The 18,735-nt window shown below is 52.1% G+C and overlaps 5 protein-coding genes across 5 annotated transcripts; 2 read left to right on the top strand and 3 right to left on the bottom strand.

The window, feature by feature from the left end:
* Positions 1 to 6,216: 6,216 nt before the first annotated feature.
* On the bottom strand, positions 6,217 to 7,407 carry N0V96_003288 (uncharacterized protein; the record flags this gene model as incomplete). The annotated part of the gene is made up of 1 exon (XM_065756789.1): positions 6,217 to 7,407. The coding sequence occupies one exon, from the start codon at positions 7,405 to 7,407 to the stop codon at positions 6,217 to 6,219; it is 1,191 nt and encodes a 396-aa protein (XP_065614556.1).
* Positions 7,408 to 9,305: 1,898 nt separating this feature from the next.
* On the bottom strand, positions 9,306 to 10,204 carry N0V96_003289 (uncharacterized protein; the record flags this gene model as incomplete). Its single annotated transcript, XM_053191069.2, has 2 exons — positions 9,306 to 9,952; positions 10,033 to 10,204. The coding sequence occupies 2 exons, from the start codon at positions 10,202 to 10,204 to the stop codon at positions 9,306 to 9,308; spliced, it is 819 nt and encodes a 272-aa protein (XP_053051494.2).
* A 3,278-nt stretch (positions 10,205 to 13,482) lies between these two features.
* N0V96_003290 (uncharacterized protein) lies at positions 13,483 to 14,583 on the bottom strand (the record flags this gene model as incomplete). The annotated part of the gene is made up of 1 exon (XM_053191071.1): positions 13,483 to 14,583. One exon carries the CDS (start codon positions 14,581 to 14,583, stop codon positions 13,483 to 13,485), a length of 1,101 nt encoding a protein of 366 aa, XP_053051496.1.
* Positions 14,584 to 15,556: 973 nt separating this feature from the next.
* Positions 15,557 to 16,740, top strand: N0V96_003291 (uncharacterized protein; the record flags this gene model as incomplete). The annotated part of the gene is made up of 3 exons (XM_065756790.1): positions 15,557 to 15,714; positions 15,824 to 15,998; positions 16,075 to 16,740. 3 exons carry the CDS (start codon positions 15,557 to 15,559, stop codon positions 16,738 to 16,740), a joined length of 999 nt encoding a protein of 332 aa, XP_065614557.1.
* A 710-nt stretch (positions 16,741 to 17,450) lies between these two features.
* N0V96_003292 (uncharacterized protein) lies at positions 17,451 to 18,728 on the top strand (the record flags this gene model as incomplete). Its single annotated transcript, XM_065756791.1, has 2 exons — positions 17,451 to 17,543; positions 17,886 to 18,728. 2 exons carry the CDS (start codon positions 17,451 to 17,453, stop codon positions 18,726 to 18,728), a joined length of 936 nt encoding a protein of 311 aa, XP_065614558.1.
* Between the last annotated feature and the right edge of the window lie 7 nt (positions 18,729 to 18,735).

Consider the following 18,735-nt stretch of genomic DNA (forward strand, 5'->3'; position numbering starts at 1 on the left):
GTTTTCCATAGCTCTGGCCACAATTACAACAAGAGTCTAACCCCCCTTACGACGAGAGATATAGAACAGACGCAGATAAAATTTCAGAGTCTTCATCGCTGTACATCCCACTTTGGGTGTACAGCATTCAATTCCCGGCGATTGTATCAATTCCGGAGGGTAGCTCAACCCAGCAGACAGTTGCTCGGTTTCGCCGAGCCCACGAAAAACAAGGTCATGCTTGGATGGCAGTAGGGATATCGTTGCCAAAATTTGGTCGCTGAAGAGATAAAGGCCACACTTGTGAAGAACTGAGACCGCCGCTGGTAAGTGTGAGTTCTCATTTATACGCTTCCTATTTCGCCACTTCGTGCCGGCTCGCTGTTTCTTTCTGGACACGAGCATACGCTCTTCTTTACAAGACTATGAACCTACATCTCCGTGGAGGGCTTCGTCTAGGGCTCATACTAAGAATAAGGGGGTTGAACCCCGCACAGTTCTGCTTTCAAGTAAGAAGTATCACCAGTGCGCCTATCTGCGCATGACAATCGCATCGATGAAGGTTCGCTCACCCCCTTTCTGGCCTTCCAGTCGGCTATCGTTCGGACCACCAGTTGCGAGGGAACATCAGCGAAAGTTTCGGACCCTGAAGGCCGTCAGCAAACAAGCTTTTTAAAAGGGGCTAATCACGAGCTGAGATACAGGGGATATCCAAGACTCCAGATGAGCTGCTGAGGCTCGACAAGTTGCAATGGTTCAACCTCCACATCAAAGATCTTCAGGGACGGGGAAAGATTCATGAACTCGCCGATTATATGGGGTAATCATGATTCGTTTTATTAACATCATGCTAAATGTGCCCAGTAATGATCCGCGGAGTCGAAGCACGAGCCACATTCATAAACTCTACGATATTGAATGTCTTCTCAGAATGCTAGAAACCAGCACGAATAGCTCGCGATGGGTTCGTAGCTTTCCTCTAGCGTGCCGTTCATCCGATGTTCGAGCGAGTCACAGGGAATCTCATCTCCACGGGTTCCGGGCAAGTCTTGCGGATTCTAGACCCCGCTCCAAGATATAAAGACTGTTTGCCAAGCCCTTGTGTCGAGATATCCCCTACGCAATCAGTATCCCTATCTCATTACTTCAACTATAGAACTCCTAAAGATGCTGTCTTTACTCTACTCTCCGCTTCTGGCATTCGCGGGTATTGCTGCTGCTGGCTCGCTTGAACCCACCGCAACTCAAAGCCAATGCACAACAACGATAACGGTTCTCGATCCTGGCTTCACTGGCGACTACCAGCCGACGAGCACTATCACAATCTACAACCAGACAGTTACGATCGGAAAGCCTACAGACTGCCACGGCTGCAACCAAGTCATAACTACCGTGGAGCCGGCGCCTTGGTGGGGTGGGATAGGCCCACAGATCCAGAAGGTTATCTACGTCCACGCAACGACACCAACTACAATCACGTCACCCATCTGTGCGACGTCAACACCGTCTTCTACGGGTGCCCCATAGCCCTAAAAGTAGTATATGAGCAAGTTCTAGAAAAGATATTTCCACGAGATTGTATGTTTGAAGCCAGGGTATTGGGTTCTGGGTCGGTCACATGTTTACACTTAGAAGGATCAAGAGTTCAACAAAACGTAATTGACTATGTCCGAATTCCACTATCCTACTTAGGCCATCCACGGCTGTAACCTAGTAGGTCAACGATACCATCAAGTGATTTGAGCTTTCAAAAGGGCCCTGATGAAAGAACGCGGAGACTCTAAAAATAAAGAAAACAAAAATCAGAACTAAGCTTATTCAATCAACTCCCCTCTTCATATCCACAGACGACGATGGACTGAGTGCGCTTCTTCAAGTTATGTCGCCACGTTATGATTCTACTTGTCCGGCACCATGCAAACGCCAAACGCTTCCGACATCGTTTAGATAATTCCACTACCTTATCAAAGTCCGCTCTTATAGGTCTCATCTTCCTGAGGTCTTTTGATCTCAATAGAGGACAGGTTTACTTTGAACCTAGCATCCTCACTCCAATCGCCATAGGCAAGGTAGACCTCCTCGTCACTTACTGGAAAAGTCCTTCTAGGTGGGCTCGACAAGCCTAAGCCTGGCCTCCGAGAAGGATAGTGATGGATTATTAGATCTTGACTGCTAATGTTTTCGTAGAAAAAACCGCCTGGCGTTCCTGTTCCTGTGAAAGAGTCACGCAACTCCCAAACACCTGGACCTCGGTCATCGTCATCCGAGATGCGCACAATGTCTTCGTAGGCCTCGGTTGGAATGTTGGGGATCTTGTCTTTGGGATAACCGTGGGCTATTAGCAAAGCATCGCCGGTACGGATGCGGTCATGACGACTGAGATATTTTTCCTTTTCGTCCCACTGTCTCCTTAACTCCTTTTCTCTGGCAAAGCGCGCCAACTCTTCCTTGCTAGGCGTAGTCGGATTGATGAGTCCAGTCATGTCTGTTTCGATTTTGTCAACGCGAGATATCGAGAGTCGCCTGACTGGCGGCTTTTCAGGCCATTGTCCGTGAGCATTTTCCATATAGTATGTGTACACCACGTAAGGACCCGGAGGAAGCCACTCGCGTGGAACAAGTCTGGGACCAGTAATCTGCTGGCTAGCTTCTTCTTCGTCCTCGGAAGGTTCCTCTATCTCCGCAGCAGGGTTCGAGAGGTTTTCCTGGGGTGAGTCTGACCTCGGCATTGTGAGACGCCAGTTAGGTCTCACCACTTCAAGTCGCTCATTGGCAACTCGATGCTCTGCCGTAGTGTTTTGCCCGGCACCAAATTCCCCGTCAGCTCTGTAGATTCTTGTGGCACTCATGTAAGCTGCACCATTTTCCCTGTCAATTGCCGCATTTTGCCTTTCTCTCTCGGCCTTGCCGGTCAGATTTGGAATCCACTTCGTCTCTCCATGTAGACGGTCGATGTAGATGGGACGCCCGTCATGGGCCATTTTCTGAAGATTACCTGAGCATCGAAGGAAGGAAAGTTTATCAATCTTTCCCCCAAGTAACTGTCGGCATCGATGGGGCTTCCAGCTGTAATTTGAGGAGGAAATGTACCATATTGAAAGGTTCGCTTTTCGTATGAAAGAGACCATGTGGTGAAGCCTTTGGGGGCTGCTTTCTTATAGCAGTCTGTGCATATGTTTTTGGTGTCTAACTTGCTCATGGGAGGTCGAAATGGTCCTGTCTCAGGGGCGTTCATTTCTCGCTCATTCATCGGATGATCAGGCATGAGGCTATATTCCCGTGCTTCCTGTACAGCCATCTCTGTGAAGAAGCTTAAAAACCTCGGTAGCTTGGGGTTATCCCCTGCCTTTGGGCGACTAGAAAGACATTTGCACTTCCCAGTGCTGTCGACGAGACAATTTAGGTACTCGGCGGTACCGGGGACAGGGCCTGCCGGGCCGGTCGGCCACATGTTGCGATCGTTTGATGACATGATAAAGTAATCAAGACTGCGGCGGAGGCACTACACGGGCCTTGGAATTGATTTTGCAGATGTGTCGTACTCTTGTAGGAAATGAAACGTATGGGGGACCCTCGTCCTTAAACACCACGGTGGAGGGAGGCAAACCTGAGACCTGGTAGGGGCGAGGATAGCGACTGACCCCATCCCATCTCGGCAGGGAGTGATAAATAATGACTAGAAGGCAGCGCCCATGGCGGTCCCAAAATTGGCACTGTACCGCTGCAAAGCCATTTAAATTCAAAGTCATTTGTTCTGGTATCTATTCCTACCTTACTACAGTGACCAGACTGCTTCGTATCTATCAGCATCTTCCAATATGCCGGACCAAAAGAAGGAGATATCGGGGTTTAATTACTTGGCCAGAGTGGAAACCGGGCGAATCAGACCTGTTTGAGAATTGATCAATTCTGTATCACGAATTCAGAAGTTGCTTTAGCTTGCTTGCAGTACACGAGCATCTCCTGACTGCTGATTAGCTTCTTGGCTTGGGACTGCGCCCCTCTGCAGGCTGACTCCCAAACTCCGCCTAGGCTGTTTTCCAACAGCTACGCATGTATCAAAATCCATGATAGGTCTAAAAAACGTCGAGGTCCTCGATTGTTTTCCCTGTGCGGCTGTCGCTACCCGGTCTTCGCCTCGACAGACCACGGGCCCAAATTGCCCGTGCCGCCCTACATATAACCTGATTTGCTTCCCAACGTGCTAGCACAGCCTGTCTTCAGACTGCACGTAAATGCAAGTTCCTATGAAACGACCTGTACAGTGTACGGTCATGCACGGAACCGATGTCACAATCTGCACAGCTACCCAAAGAAGAGACGGCAGAAGCCCAACTCGCTATATGTACTATATGTCTCGCAGACGACGCCTCGTGGAACCATGAAGCCCCGGCCAGAAGCCGGATTGTACATAAGGAATGCTACTTAAAACCTGGCTTTTTCACCGTTGACACGAGCCCAATAGCACCAATGTAACTTCGGCAAGACTCTACAGTCTGTAGGGCCTTTAGCGTACATGCACAGAAGTTGTCAATTTCGAGCAGCGCCGCCCAGCCACACGATCTCATCTGTCAAGTTACGATACTTTTGAGCCCAATCAGAGATTGCCACATTAGTCCAGATCGACAACTTCAGTGATGAATCTTACTACCAAGCTACCAAATTTGCCTTCGTGGGCGCAGCAGCTTGTCGGGATTCTTCCTCTTACGGCCCTCATAGAATTCATTGAAGAAGCTGCCAAACTCCATGTATTTGAGCTATCAGGGCTTACGCCTGCATGGTGTTGGCCAATATCGCCAAAGGGCGCTCGTCTGCTACTCTCCACAGATGATACCACCAACGCATGTTGTCTCGATCGACCAGGCGCAGTGCCTACACTCCACTGCATGGACACAAAGTTTGGAGATCACTATCCTAGCGCAGCAGCCGCAACAACAAGGCTATTCTTAAGGAGTCAAAAGGTTGATGTCACGGTTGACAACAGCTTTGTGACCCTTGAGGATCGGACTCGACAGCAAAAGCTCTACGTGTATGTTGTGGAAGATGAAACGTCCGATGGTCCCTACGGCCCGATCCGTCGTCTCATCGACAAAATATGGGGCCCAGTCTCTTTACATTATGCTCTGGTCAGTTTGTCAGGATGGATTCTATGGACAGCCGGTATTGTCTGTTCACTGCTTTCGGGCACGTTTTATGGGATGATATACTTGCTTCTCATGCCGGTATCAGGACACTTCATTGGCCAACTGTTTGGAACCGCACCTCGCACTCTTATACCCGGGAGACACAATGGAAACATATCGAAGAGGCTTATTGTGGTTACAAGGAGTCTCAATGGCCAGGATAGGAACGCTTTCATTGGCTCGAGAAACTCGGTAAATGCTCTTTTGAATAGGCCACTTCAGCGCAAGTTGTTCCCAAGGCGGCCAAACCTCTTCCGCTGGATGCTTCGATTCGCAATCCTGGCTCAATGGAGTATCATTATTCTCGCATCTACACTCCAAGGTTGGGATGCCGTCGTCGTCACGTTTTGGACCGCGTTCTGCTCATTGTCGGTGACGTACCTCTACTCATCCGAGGATGCGGCCTCAGACTGGCTTAAACATCAGTGTCGAATGAAGTTGAAGTGTGTGCGGGCAAATTTGGGAACACGGAGGTCCTTGTTGGGGGCGCTTGTGTATCTCAATCCGAACCAAGACTCTACAGACTGGATGAATCCTATTCTGGCAAGGAGCAGCTTACGTGAAAAATGGGAGAGATCCCTCCTCGAGTATGCGCGCTCGGGTTGTGTTCACTTGGAGGACGAGAAAGAATATTGGGTGACATTCATCAAGGAGGGAGCACAGGTGGGAAAGAACATCGCTGATGCGATTGAAAGGTTGCAGGAGCGTCCTTTGTCGCGAGAGAAGTGCTGATGATAACATGACGTTTCATACTTGGAGTCAAAAGCTCTCAGCGAGGTCCTGGAGCAGCTGTGTGCTTTGGCTGTGATAACCATGAGATGAAACGAGAAGGAATTTTATGTACTATAGTGAAAGGGTATCTAATGGGAGGCAGTCTAGCTAGACCGCCTGAAGCATAGTAATGTCACGAAATTCGATGACTTCGGGCAACCTGAATGAACCACAGACAGGTCCTTACGCTCATGGCTCACACATATGAGAGCTGTTCATGTTTCCACCTTCATGGTCATTCTCATGTACCCTTCTCTCTACCAGGAGGGTCACTCAAACTGCTTCAGTCCCTTTTCATCCATCCTCTGCCCCATCCCTGTTGAACCGTCTCATTCTGCGTTGTTGGAACAACATTTGTCACTCCTGTGACACTACCGTCGGCGCTCTGCGAGACATCTGCCTCTGAAATTGTAGATATTCCCAATCCTGAAGATCGCATCGTACTCGAGTCTGGGGACACCGGCGAGACCACTGAGTAGAGCGTATTTCGAGTCCCCGTATCAGTAACCGGAGAGACGTATGCCGGGGGAGGCGAATTCGTTGTGGCGGTTGGGTCATAATTGTCCGCCGGCAGCTCACTCAGCTGGGTTGGGGGATCAGGGTCCAGCTCCGCGACATGTCGATGGACGCCGGTGGCCCCGCTGGCGGCAACGGCTGCTGCTGGGTCGAGCTCGGATATCGGCCGTGGATCGAGTTCGGACATTGGCCTCGACTCTCCGCTCAGTTCCGATTTGTATGCATACACTTCGCTCTGCTCCGGTCGTGACTTGATACTCCCCAGGGCAGCGGCACCCAATGCTCCTCCCGTGGCTGCAGCTCCCATCTCTGGTCCAACATTTGCATTCGATGACGTTGCTGCGGCGTCGGCTAACTTCTTTTGACGATATTTCATGAAGAACTTGTACCCGATGAATATCAGAAGAAGAACGGCAAGAATGATACCAATTGCGAGTCCAGCTTTCGCGCCATCATCCATGCCGCTCCCACTGTCGGGTGTCGATGTCGTTGTCACCGTTGCCGTAGTAATGCCTCCAGCCCCAGTGCTCGTGGTAGTAACTACGGTTGAAGATGGCGTTGTTGATGTAGATGTGGCGGCGGTCGGGACGGCTCCAGTCACGTAACAGTTCCGAATTTGATTAAAGATAGAACTATACTGTGTACAGCTGGCTTCGAGCTTGGTGATGTCGTCGAGATCATCGCTGTACCAAGAAGACATGCGACTCCTGAATGAGGCATAGGTGACGGAGAGTTCTAAGCCTGAGAGTGTAGACGTGTAATCGCAAGCCGTAGCTCCCCATGACATTGACGTGGTTGGCGCATTATCCAGGACGTCGGCTAGGTCCTCGGCGCATTCTGAATTTTGACGTCGAATCTGTTGTGAGCGGGCGTAGATGTCCGGCCGAGCCGATACCGGTTCGGCAGCCGTAAGCAGGCCGGCCAAGAGACCGAGGGCGGAAGCGAGTTCGGAACGCATCGGGGCGGACGCTAGGAATCTGATTATCAGATGGGGTTTCAAGACCAAGAGCCCATACGTCCACGCGGTCTGGGGAAGTGCGGGACGGAGGGCATTTGTGCTTAGATTCAGACAAGAGATATTCCGTCGTCAACGGATTGATCAGAGACAACGTGATCAAGAATCGGGACCACGCGGCCATTGGAACCCCGGCAATCTGTCCAACAAATACACTACGTCAACAACACCCGTCACATTCCGTGATTTTCGCTTTCCCCTCCTGCAAAAGTCTGCACTATCGCAACTCCACAGTCCATACTGCCTTGTAATCCACCGCCGGATGGGGACTATCATCACTCGGCCACTGCTAATTATACAGAGGTGCAGCTGCCAAGAATGAGCGGACCAACAGCGACGGTTCGTCCCAATGGGCCAAGAATTGTCTGGCCTGGGATCTCAGCCACGGTGATTGCGCTGAACAGGGCTGTGTTGGAGGTGATCAACAAGAAACCAAGACACCAAGTTACCCAACATGTGGGGAGACGTTGTTTCTCTCGGGTTCATCCAATTGGGTCGGGATTATCTTTTAGATGAAACATGATGGGTTAATCCGCGTTCGCCCTGCTTGTTGAGCGGACGAGTCTTTGGGATTTGAGAGCCGGCAGTAGGCCGGCAGTGGAGTTCTTGGGGGAGATTTGATGTGGATGGTTTAGGTTGTATCCTGATTGGAGCTTCACTACCAAGGTTTCTTTTGACTTTTTCTTACTTCGATTGCTCCGGTCGCTAGCTGGGTTGACAGCTCTACCGGTACTGGAGCGGGGTGTCCAGCCGTAGGTAGTCGAGTAAGGTTATGAAGCTGATCCCCGCCATGACACCAGTAACAAATCATTCCGGTCAGTCTACGCGACCTTAGTGAATCATGAGCTTGATCAGATGAAGAGCAGATTCTGTTTGGACGAGCTGCGAAAAGACACGCCACCGTGACGTACCAGGGCTATGGGAAATGGGGCGACTGAGGCTGGGCCTAGGAAAAAGCATCTAGAAACATTCTTGGCGTTGAGGTCGTGGGACTGTTCAGGTGAGGGGCGGGTCTCAAGCAGCGGCGAGAGAGAGAGAGAACTCAGAGAGCAATCTGATCTAATAGGCAAGATCATAGCTTTTGTCGATGTTGATGTTGTACGGTTTGAACAATGCCGTGGTTCTCTTCGTCCTCTATACCTCTATCCGTAGTACGCACGTCCAACACTGATGTCTTCTAGAAAATCCCAGCGACCGGCAAATCGATCTCTCCCAGGCTTTGGGCGCCACTAACGTAGAACTCCGACAGTTTGGCAGACCGCCGTGTTTCCCAACTATGTTCGGTATATTTGGGTCAGTGGCCCGCTCTCTTGGCGTGGAATCGCCCTGCTCATAGGGCACTAAAATGAATCCGCGACTCATGACCGGCAGACGAGCAACCTTATGAGGCGCCTTTTTAGGGGGTGCCCTCGACCCCAAATCCCCAAAGAGAAGATTGACAGGGCACACAGGTGGGCCATCAAGGGGCAGAGCTGTCCGCTCATGTCCGCTAAAGTGGTGGATCAAACCTAGCACAGGGGAAAGGCAATTAAGCTCAATTTAACCTCGTCGTGTCCGTGGAACGAAAACGAACATGAGTCTTGTGACAAGTGATGGTGAGATAATAAGAGATCTAAATGGTATCAAATGCTGGTCCAAGGAAAACTGACAAAAAGTAAAGAAGAGATCGGCAGAGTCATCAAAGCCGTCATAATATCTCGCCGGTGCATCCGTGCCCGCCTCTCGAGCTGTTCCCCTCGGCCGGAGCGCCGACAAGGAGGTCTCAGCCACACACAACTCCCGCGTCCGGCTCTCCAAGCTCCTCGGCCACACGCCAGTGCAGCCAAGCTCAGGCAGTCTTCTTATTCGTTGATGCGATGTTGCCAAACTTCCTGCTCAGCCCTTGCGCTGTAGGTGCTCGCGCCCAGAATGGCTCTCATCTGGTCGACGCCCAGAAACATAACCTGGCGCGCAACGAACCAGCGGATGCCCTCATGGCAGGGTGGGCTAGTCAAGCTGCCGCGGTAGGTCCAGAACTCGTTGAATTGCAGCACGCTGTTCAACGCCGGCATGTGGTCAATCTCGATCTCTTGCTGAACGCCGACGTCGTTGAAGCCGATCATGGGCGGCAGCTGGTTGAAGAAAGTGTTGTTAGCGTTGCCGGGGTCCAACCGGATCGCCAGCACGGCCTTCTCGTGGCCCTCCTCGTCCACGTGGACGAGGTGTAGCTCCGCCTTGGACCTGTCGCCGTTGACAGAGTGGTCGGCGGGCGAGTGGATGTGCCAACCCTTGAGGTAGAGCTTCATGTCGTCGTAGGTGAATGAAGGGTTACCTGTGTAGACGCCCTCCGGGTGCGTGACAGTGAAGGCTGGGCCGTAGCCCCAATTGTAATAGTTGCCCGCCGTATGGTTGGGGTAGTCAAACCGGAGGATGTGGTTCAGTGCTAGTCCGTTGTTGAGGCTGAGCGCGATGGGCGACTGCTGCGTGCCGGTCTGGCACAAGGTGTAGTCTGAGGTTGGCGTCAGTACATGTACCTCCAGTCTCGACCATCAATGACGATCATTCGGCGCGCATGCAACTTTAACTTACTTGGATTGAGACGACCCCAATTGAAAGAGGCCTCATAGGCCCAGTCCGCGGCTGGCAACGGGGCCATTTCTGCACGTTTTCTGTCTGCCATGGCATAGTGGTTCTGATGTCCCGCACACGCGAGGACATCGGACGCCATGAGCAGCGCGCCAAGGAATACTGTCGTGATCATTGTGATAGCGGGATCTGGAGAAACTAGCTGCGATTTGCGATAGATCTTCGATCGTGACCTATTTACCGTGAGGGCCTCGTCAAGCTTTATACTCTATTACACGGCAGCGAACTGCGGGGCGAAGCACTGAAATCTTCCTGGACGGCCTGTATAACCTTATGGAAGGGGGTTCATTTCCGCCTCCCGTATGCAGTGTAGCCGGCCTCGAGAAATCCTCCGAGGGGGGAAGGTCGAGAACCTCGAGATGCATGACTGGTAGAACATTATAGCCGCCTGAGCCAAGGCCTACTAAACAAAAGTAAAAGCAAGGGAGCACTGTTTTATCGTCAGATTCTGAACCCTTGATGCCGCGTTTTCCATGATGCTTGGCGCGCAGGACACTCTCTGGGCGTGCCGTATTAGAGATGCGCCGGAAATGATGGGCAGAATCAACGCATCAACCCGAGTACAGGGTAAACTATGCGTTGTGATACCGCCGGCTTGACGTGAACCCCCTCTTGATGTACCGCTATTATCGCTGTTTTGTCCGTAAATTGCCCGTATTTTTAGCCTTTCTTTATCAATCATATCCCGCAAGCTCGGGGCAGAGATGGGACGGTGGCGTAAAATTACAGGAGGCGTTAGCTCTGATGGACAGGACAACCTGGGCACGGCTGGGCACGGCTGGGTGAGATGCGCTGTACCCGTGGCTAAGTTCTTCCCTTCTACAAGTTTTTGCACTTGGCGGCGAGGCCGTTGTGTACCTTCGTGTGGCTTGGCTGACGCCTCATCGAACGTGTTTGTGTTTCTACCAAGACTCCGAGGCGGGGAACCTCACCCATTTGCCCTCAATTCTTTGGTCGCCCTGGATCACGGCATTTGGGATGGCGCTTGGTCCAAGATTCGTCCGTACTCGCGGTATGTTTCTCACTCTCGACTAAGGTATCTTGGCCCTAGGCAGAGACAGCACCAGTGAACAGAGCAAAAGGCGTTTAGTCCGAGCACGTGGTCAGAATGCCGATGCGGCTTCCTCCGGCGACACAAAGTCTAGACTCGGACAAGACTTAGACCGCTTATGTGAGATCTCGTCTGGATGTGAATGGAGGCTGGTTAATATCTGATCGTGAATTAATTCGTGGAAATCCGGAGTGCCAAGAACTACTGCAAAAAGGTGGACGGCCATGCGAGACATGAGCAATCTGAGACTGGCGCTAGTTCCCAGGAGGGGGCAAGCCGGAGGGAGGCTCAACATTGCTTTCAACTTCCTGTTCCCGATTGCTGAGGAAAGATTCCGAAAGATTTTCTGTTGATAACTTATCTTTTTTCGAGTGGACGACAGTGCATCGCCGATGGTAATGATTGCTCCGGCCGTGAAATGGGTCCAAGCCATCTTGAACGGGTGTATCTTCACTCAATTGTACCGATCTTGAGTCTTACTTTGGGGGCAAAGATGACGAGGGAAAATAATGAGAGTCGTTGAAATAGAATAAGCTACTGTCGGCATCTAAAAACAACTTTCTCGTCTGGTGCGAACAAACATGAAGTCTTTCACGGCTGATGGATACAAACGAGATCAACTAACTTATTGGCGTTGGAAAAGATGCTATTTTAGAGCCCAGTCCATAGGATTACCTTTTCTCCAAATATCTCAGGACAAGCATCGCATAAGGTAGTCACTATAAGGCCACTTGGCAGGGTCCCTAATTCCATCTGTATTTGAGATAGTCAGGTTGTGGAATCCCGATAGATGATCGTGAGGTAGACTTACATGTAGGCTATGTCTATGTTACATGAAGGGGTATCTACTAGGTAGTCCTATTAGAACCGACGGAATTGCCATGGTCTCTTGTAAAAGAGATTCTTCAACATCCTTGTCAAGAAGAAAAGATTGTAAAGCAGTGCTTCTGTGAAAGGCAAGAGGTAGAAGATAATGGATATGGAGATGGAATATATACGAGAAAGAGTATGACTTTCTATGGGCTTGAGGCGAAAGAAAAAAGCCGGTAAAGTGATTGATATGAATAAGGCAAAACTCTGAAGCATCGCGGTAGGACCGAGCAGGTTGCCTAAGCGAACGTCCGTCAACATGGGAGGTGGCACCGTGTCGAACCGCAACCTTGTAGGCCACACAGGCTAATATTCAATCGAAGCTTCGGTAGAAAGGGCTAGAACAAGACGGTGCTGACTGCCTTCGCTATCAAGGTGTTGGTCACTGGGTTTCCCACACATCCCTTCTCCATCGAATTGCATAGTATTCATCTTTCCCCTTTACATCAACATTAGCCACCGCGGAACATCGATACAGGGTGAGTATATCCAAATCTTCATACAATATCTGACTCCCCTCTCAAGTATGCGGTGCAAGAAATGTAGATGCGGTTGTAGAAAGAGAAGCTAACAAGAGGCAGATCAGCCACACCAGGAGAATATTCACGTCACAGCTGCCAACAGAGACTTTCGTTGAGGAAACAAAATGGATTTGCGCTGGGCTCTCACAGAAGAATGGTCCAAAGAGCAGGGCAACTTCACCATTTGGGATCAGGCACCTGACGACGCTGAAGCCGAATTCATCTATATCACACCAACTACCGAAAACGACGCAAGCCTCGAGAAAGACAGCGCAGTTTCCGACATAGGACGTCGACAAGAGATCGAGCCAGGCGTATCGCCAGAACAAGCGGATTTCGATGATGTCAAAAGGCCTTACAGGTGCGATGAGTCGAATCTAGCACCGGTCGAAGTATGCAAGATCCTCCTCTGGGAAGTTCAGCCTGCACTGGCACGGTACACGACAAAGAAGAAGCCGCGTCGGTACTGCCTTGACCACGAGAAAGGCAAGTGCTGCATCGGCCACCGAATAGGCCCAGCACAGAGGGCGAATATCAGACAAGGAACATTCCCACGGTTAGGCGAGGCCTTGACGAAGCTCATCTACTTCTGTACGAATACGCATAGGATGAATGGGATGACTTCTGGCGAATGTAGGGTGACAGTGTATGGTATTGATGGTACTGCGTGGGTTGATAATGGATTTATCGCCGACCCAGTGGAAGATACCTAGTTCAGCGATGTATTCTTTGGTTCACTGTGAGCCAGCTGAGATATAATGAGTTTAGAAGCGGGCGGGAGCGTATGGGTGACGATGTAGTTTCGCGATTGACACGTTGATCGACCGCGTATCTCCTTCATGAACAATGGAATCAGAGACAGAAGGCTAGGGCCAGCTAATCACACGCATCGCTCCCCACGCTGAAAACAGAATAAATCCATTGGAGTACCCAGTCAATTATCATCAATCATTACAAAGAACTCAGCATCCCCGTCCCATCATGACACCCAATGTACTCAAAGACCTGCTGCTCAGGCTCCAGAACCAGTACCTCATGGAATAATGCCAAGGACATCTGATCTCCCAACCTTTTGGCATACTTTGCGAACTCGCCGAAGATAGCCAGGTGCGTTCTGTGCTCTTTACTCCAGCGCTCTAACGAGGCGAGGTTGTCAAAGTACGCCAGCCCAAAGGTCCGATCGTGCCCGCCCTTGGCCGTCAGGGGGTCGACGATCTCCATGAAGCGGCAGCTGAAGCAGCCGACCTCGTCGCCGTGGTCGCGTAGGTATTCCATACCTCTGACCAGCGGCGGCTGCATCGCATCGAGGTAGATTTGCCGCTCTTCGGGGAGCGCTGCGGACCAGTCCTGTCCGGAGCGGATGACGGTGAGGTTCTTTTTGCCTTGTACGCGGACCCTCTCCGGAAGATGGGGTTTGCCGTTTTGTGACGTTGATCCGTTGGCCTTCTGCTTGCTTTTTTCTTCTGGGTCTCCGAGAAGTTCATCTGTCTGGGATACGGGCAGGCGATCTCGCATGCTCCCCCAATAGACATGCTCCTTGATGGGGCCGCTGACGCTTTCTCTCATGTGTGCCGCACCCTCTGGTACAGCCGTCGAAAACACAGTCTCGAACCGATCGGCCGTCGGGAGAAACACCTCCAAGAACCATCCATGCCGTGGCCCTTCCCCCGGCTTCGCCTCACTCCACCACGTGCGGAAGCCGCTCTCAGCAGACCACTCCTCGTAGGCGGTCTTGCTCGGCCAGTACGCAAACACCGCAACATTATAGAACCCCCGATTGTCTACCACAGCCGCGGCTTCGTGAAAGGCCGGGCGCGAGGCTGGGGCGACTCGGTCGCATGTCGTGAAGGAGGCTATCGTCTTCAGGGCGCCACCATCGTTGAGGTCTGCGGATGCGTACTGGGCGCCGATGATGGCCATGACTATGTCTTTGATGGTCTTGGGGAAGCGGGAACTGTAGAGCTCGAAGGGGGGCGTGAACCCTGGTGGTGTCTTTGCGGGTACGGTGCGCTCTTTTCGGAGCCATTCTGGGATTGCGGATTCGAGCTCCATGGCTGCGACTGTGTGTTTCGGTGAAGGATTGAGATCTTGTGGCGGGGAAAAGTCAATGGTACGACGTTTCCCTTTTTCAAGACCCTGGGCCATGTCTGGAGGATATAGACGACGTTCATCCTATAATCGTTGCGGACTTGAATATTCCGCAACCTCATTTTGTCGGATCGGTTGCCAAAACACTTCTCAAGCTATTCTAGAAAGGATTTAACGAAGTTGTGGTGTGAACACCACTAGGGAGGATATCAGATAATGTGGACGGAATTGGGACGGAACAGACGGGCAGTGAGGTCATACAATTCAGGGATCCGACGACGAGAAATGAAACCTTCATGTTTACAAAGATAGTTCGAGTGCATTACTCCCAATTCCAACCAACGGCATAATCGATAATACCAAGCTAATCATGGATGCACTAGATAGGATAGTGCTCAGCCGGTGAAGCTAACCCCACCGACCACGCGGATCGCGTGCATCACTTTTGTCTGCAGGCTTTCCCCCCTCTCCCTACACCGAATTACCCCGGATTTCATTGATAACGCGCTAGTGGCTCAGCTCGGGAAGTGACACGACATCAGACGGAGCGACCAACGATGCGGATAGGGTAGTGCTTAACCGTTGGGAAAATCTGGGGAATATGTAACTTGTAAGAGATAGAAGGGCGGTTGGCCCGGGTTAGTTTGTGATGTTTTTGAGCAGTAAACAGACGATCTCCAAATGCGTTGGATAGGATAGTGCTGAGCCGCTCGCGATGCGGCACAGGTGAACCCCTCATCTAGATATGTTTGTTGGAGCAGGCGGAAAAGAATAGCCTCGCTTTCGTGCTACAAAAGAGAGAGAATCTGCCCGTGAATGAGGTCGAGTTCAGATGAATATCATCCAGCAACTCAACAGTCTCTCTCATTTCACCTCATAACCCCTCAATACCCAGTCAATCTTACCTTAAATCCACTCCGGATATCACATATCAGAAATGGCTCCCAAGCTCAAGATCGCGGCCATCCAAGCCGAGCCCGCCTGGAACGACCTCGAGGGCGGTGTTACCAAGTCCATCGCTCTCATCGAGGAGGCTGCTAGCAAGGGCGCCAATGTCGTCGGCTTCCCTGAGGTCTTCATTCCCGGATACCCATGGTGAGTGAGAATGAGACACATATCCTTCCCATTTTGCTTGTCCGCGACGGATCCCTTCGTTTTGCTCTCCGCGTCAATGGTTTGGCTAATTTCTTACCGTCGAAAGGAGCATCTGGGCCAAGTCCCCCACCGACAATGCCGCCTTCATGGACGAGTACTTCCGCAACTCGCTCGTCAAGGACTCTGACGAGATGAAGCGCATCTGCGCCGCCGTCAGGGAGGCCGGTGTGTTTGTCGTTCTCGGCTACAGCGAGAGATTCAAGAATACCTTGTACATTGCCCAGGTAAGACACTTGTCTCTTTTCTCTTCCCTCACTTTCACTGTCTCATGAGTCTGTTTTCTCACGTATCAAAAAACAGTCCTTCATCGACGAGAACGGCGTCATCGTGCACCACCGACGCAAGATCAAGCCGACCCACGTCGAGCGCGCCTACTGGGGCGACGGCCAAGGCGAGTCCCTTCAGACCGTCGCGCCCAGCACGCTCCACCCGTCGGTCAAGATCGGTGGCCTCAACTGCTGGGAGCACACGCAGACGCTCCTGCGCTACTACGAGTACGAGCAGGACGTCGATTTGCACGTCTCCAGCTGGCCCGTCCTCTGGCCTCACCCGACGGACAAGGACGGCGTCAGGCAGGCCGACTGGCCTCACCACATCACGGACGAGATGAGCATGCGCTTCTCGCAGGTGGTGGCGCTCGAGGGCACGTGCTTCGTTATGGTCTGCACGCAGGTCGTCAGCGAGGAGTCCAAGAAGCGGTGCCGGATCGACGAGTTTGGGTACGCGACAAACTCTGTCGGCGCGGGCGGCGGCTTCAGCATGATTTACTCGCCCTTTGGCGAGGAGCTGGTGAAGCGCCCTCCTCCTGGGGAGGAGTGCATCTTGTATGCTGATGTCGACCTCGCGGAGAAGGCCAAGGCGAAGCAGAACCTCGATATTGTCGGACACTACTGCCGTCCTGACCAGCTGAGTCTGCGGGTGAACAAGTACCCTGCGCGTCCCGTTCACTACGCGGCCGACCCTTGAGAGAGGGATGTTGGAGGATGAATTACCTTAATCATGAGATCAGAGACTCTTTTTTTAGTTAGCAGTGATGAATTGTTGAGAATTCCCAGGAGGCGATATATCCATCGGCGAGTTTCTCGGATGTGTGTGTCTTTTATTGTCAAGCCAAGAGTAGAGGAAGTTGAGCGGCATATAATTAGTTGTGATTTCGCTTAGTTAGTAATTATCCTCATTCTGTCTCAAAATAATTCCCCTCTTAACACTCCGTAACTCAGCTCAGAATCTCAGCTGAAGCTCCCCCCCTCCCCTCCATTCCCCTTTGTGTTTTAGAGTTTGGTCTAGTAGAAGCAGACGGGTGGATTGGGCGGAGCTTTTTCGATAACTGAGCGTGCGTTGATTGGGGAAGTGCGGGGTTTTCACTCTCCTTTTTTCTTTTCTTTTCATAACTGAAGCGCGTCGTTGGCTCCCCCCCTCCTCCATGATCCATCCCATCGGTAGTTGAATAATATTGAAACTGCGGTCTCTACCACATCGTCGGGACCTGTCAGAAACACACATCCACACTGACTTGCTGGATGATAATGCCTCTTCTGTCAACCGAGTAAAATCTAGCCGACTGGGCCCATATTTGCGGTTATTTGCTTTCCTTGCTCTCATACACACAGTATTCCCCCCCCTCAGAATATGCTCGCGTGTACGGATTATACGGGCTTTTGATACTCACCTGAGCCATGTCGACCTCTGTTCCCCAACGGCAGCCCGAAGGCAAAAAGAGACAGCGGGTCTCCATCGCCTGCCTTGCGTGCCGGCAGAGACGCATGCGAGTAAGTCGTTTCCCCGTTCATAACCTACCTCACCACATCTTCCTTTCGCCATTCTTCCCTGTAGTGACACAAGAGATCCCCCCAGTGCGATGGACAACAGCCCATCTGCGGCTCTTGTACGAGGAGGGGCACCGAGTGTGAGTTCCAGCACGCGGACAACAAACGCCGGTATGTCATGAACCAAGAACCTTTCCCCCTCCCTCCCCCTTCCCCTCTCCTTTCTCTCCTATTCAGAGCCCCCAAGCTCCAAGCTCCAACCCCCAACCCCCCTTCTCCGGTCTCCCCGCGAGTTCCACAAAGATGTGGATCTCATCACGACCGGTTCGTGCTTGTCACTGACAGCCACGGCCGTATGTCACCGTCCCCAGACCGCCCAGCAAGAAATACGTAGAATCCCTGCAAGCCCGAATCAGACATCTAGAAGCCCAAGTCGTCGCCCTAGGCTCCCAGCCGGCCTCCGGTGACCTCGCCGCCGAGACCACCGAGGATCATGACCCGCAAGACGACAGCGCCGGCGACGACGATGATGACGGAGGCGGTCCTCTCTCGGACCTCACCGGCCTCGTCGGCCGCCTCAACGTGATCGAGGACGGCCAGCTGCACTACTTCGGCTCCCAGTCCTCCTACAACCTCGTCCGCGAACCCCCGCGCGACTCCCCCGCGGACCCGCGCGAGCCCTCCCTCAAGATGCAGCGTCAGGGCCTCCTCGCCGCCGCGCAGCTGGGTAAGATGGTCACCGTCCCGGACGAGCTGCAGGCCCACCTCCTCGAGCTCTACTGGCGCTGGCAGAACCCGTGGAACTACGTCATCCACAAGAGCGCCTTTTTGCGGAGCTACCGCGGCGAGGATGACGGGACATATTGCTCGCCGTTGTTGCTGTGCTCCATCTTTGCTATCGCGGCGCGGTATTCTGATCGACCTGAGCTGCGGACCGTGCCGGATGATCCCAGTACTGCTGGGGATGCGTTTGGCGAGCACGCCAAGATTCTGCTCCTGTATGAGAGTGAGGCGCCGACGATTACGACGGTGCAGGCTGCGTGTCTGCTTGCGTTGAGGATCATGTCGGATGGCAAGGAGGCGTTGGGGTGGCTGTACTCTGGTATGCTATATGTTTTATTCACTTTTGAGCTTCGTGAAGGTCACCTGCTAATGAGGGCAAGGAAACGCAACGAGAATGGCACATAACCTTGGG

The sequence above is a fragment of the Colletotrichum fioriniae genome (assembly GCF_027942845.1).
Source record: "Colletotrichum fioriniae strain IMI 355084 chromosome Unknown scaffold_3, whole genome shotgun sequence".
Classification (NCBI taxonomy): Eukaryota; Fungi; Ascomycota; class Sordariomycetes; order Glomerellales; family Glomerellaceae; genus Colletotrichum; species Colletotrichum fioriniae.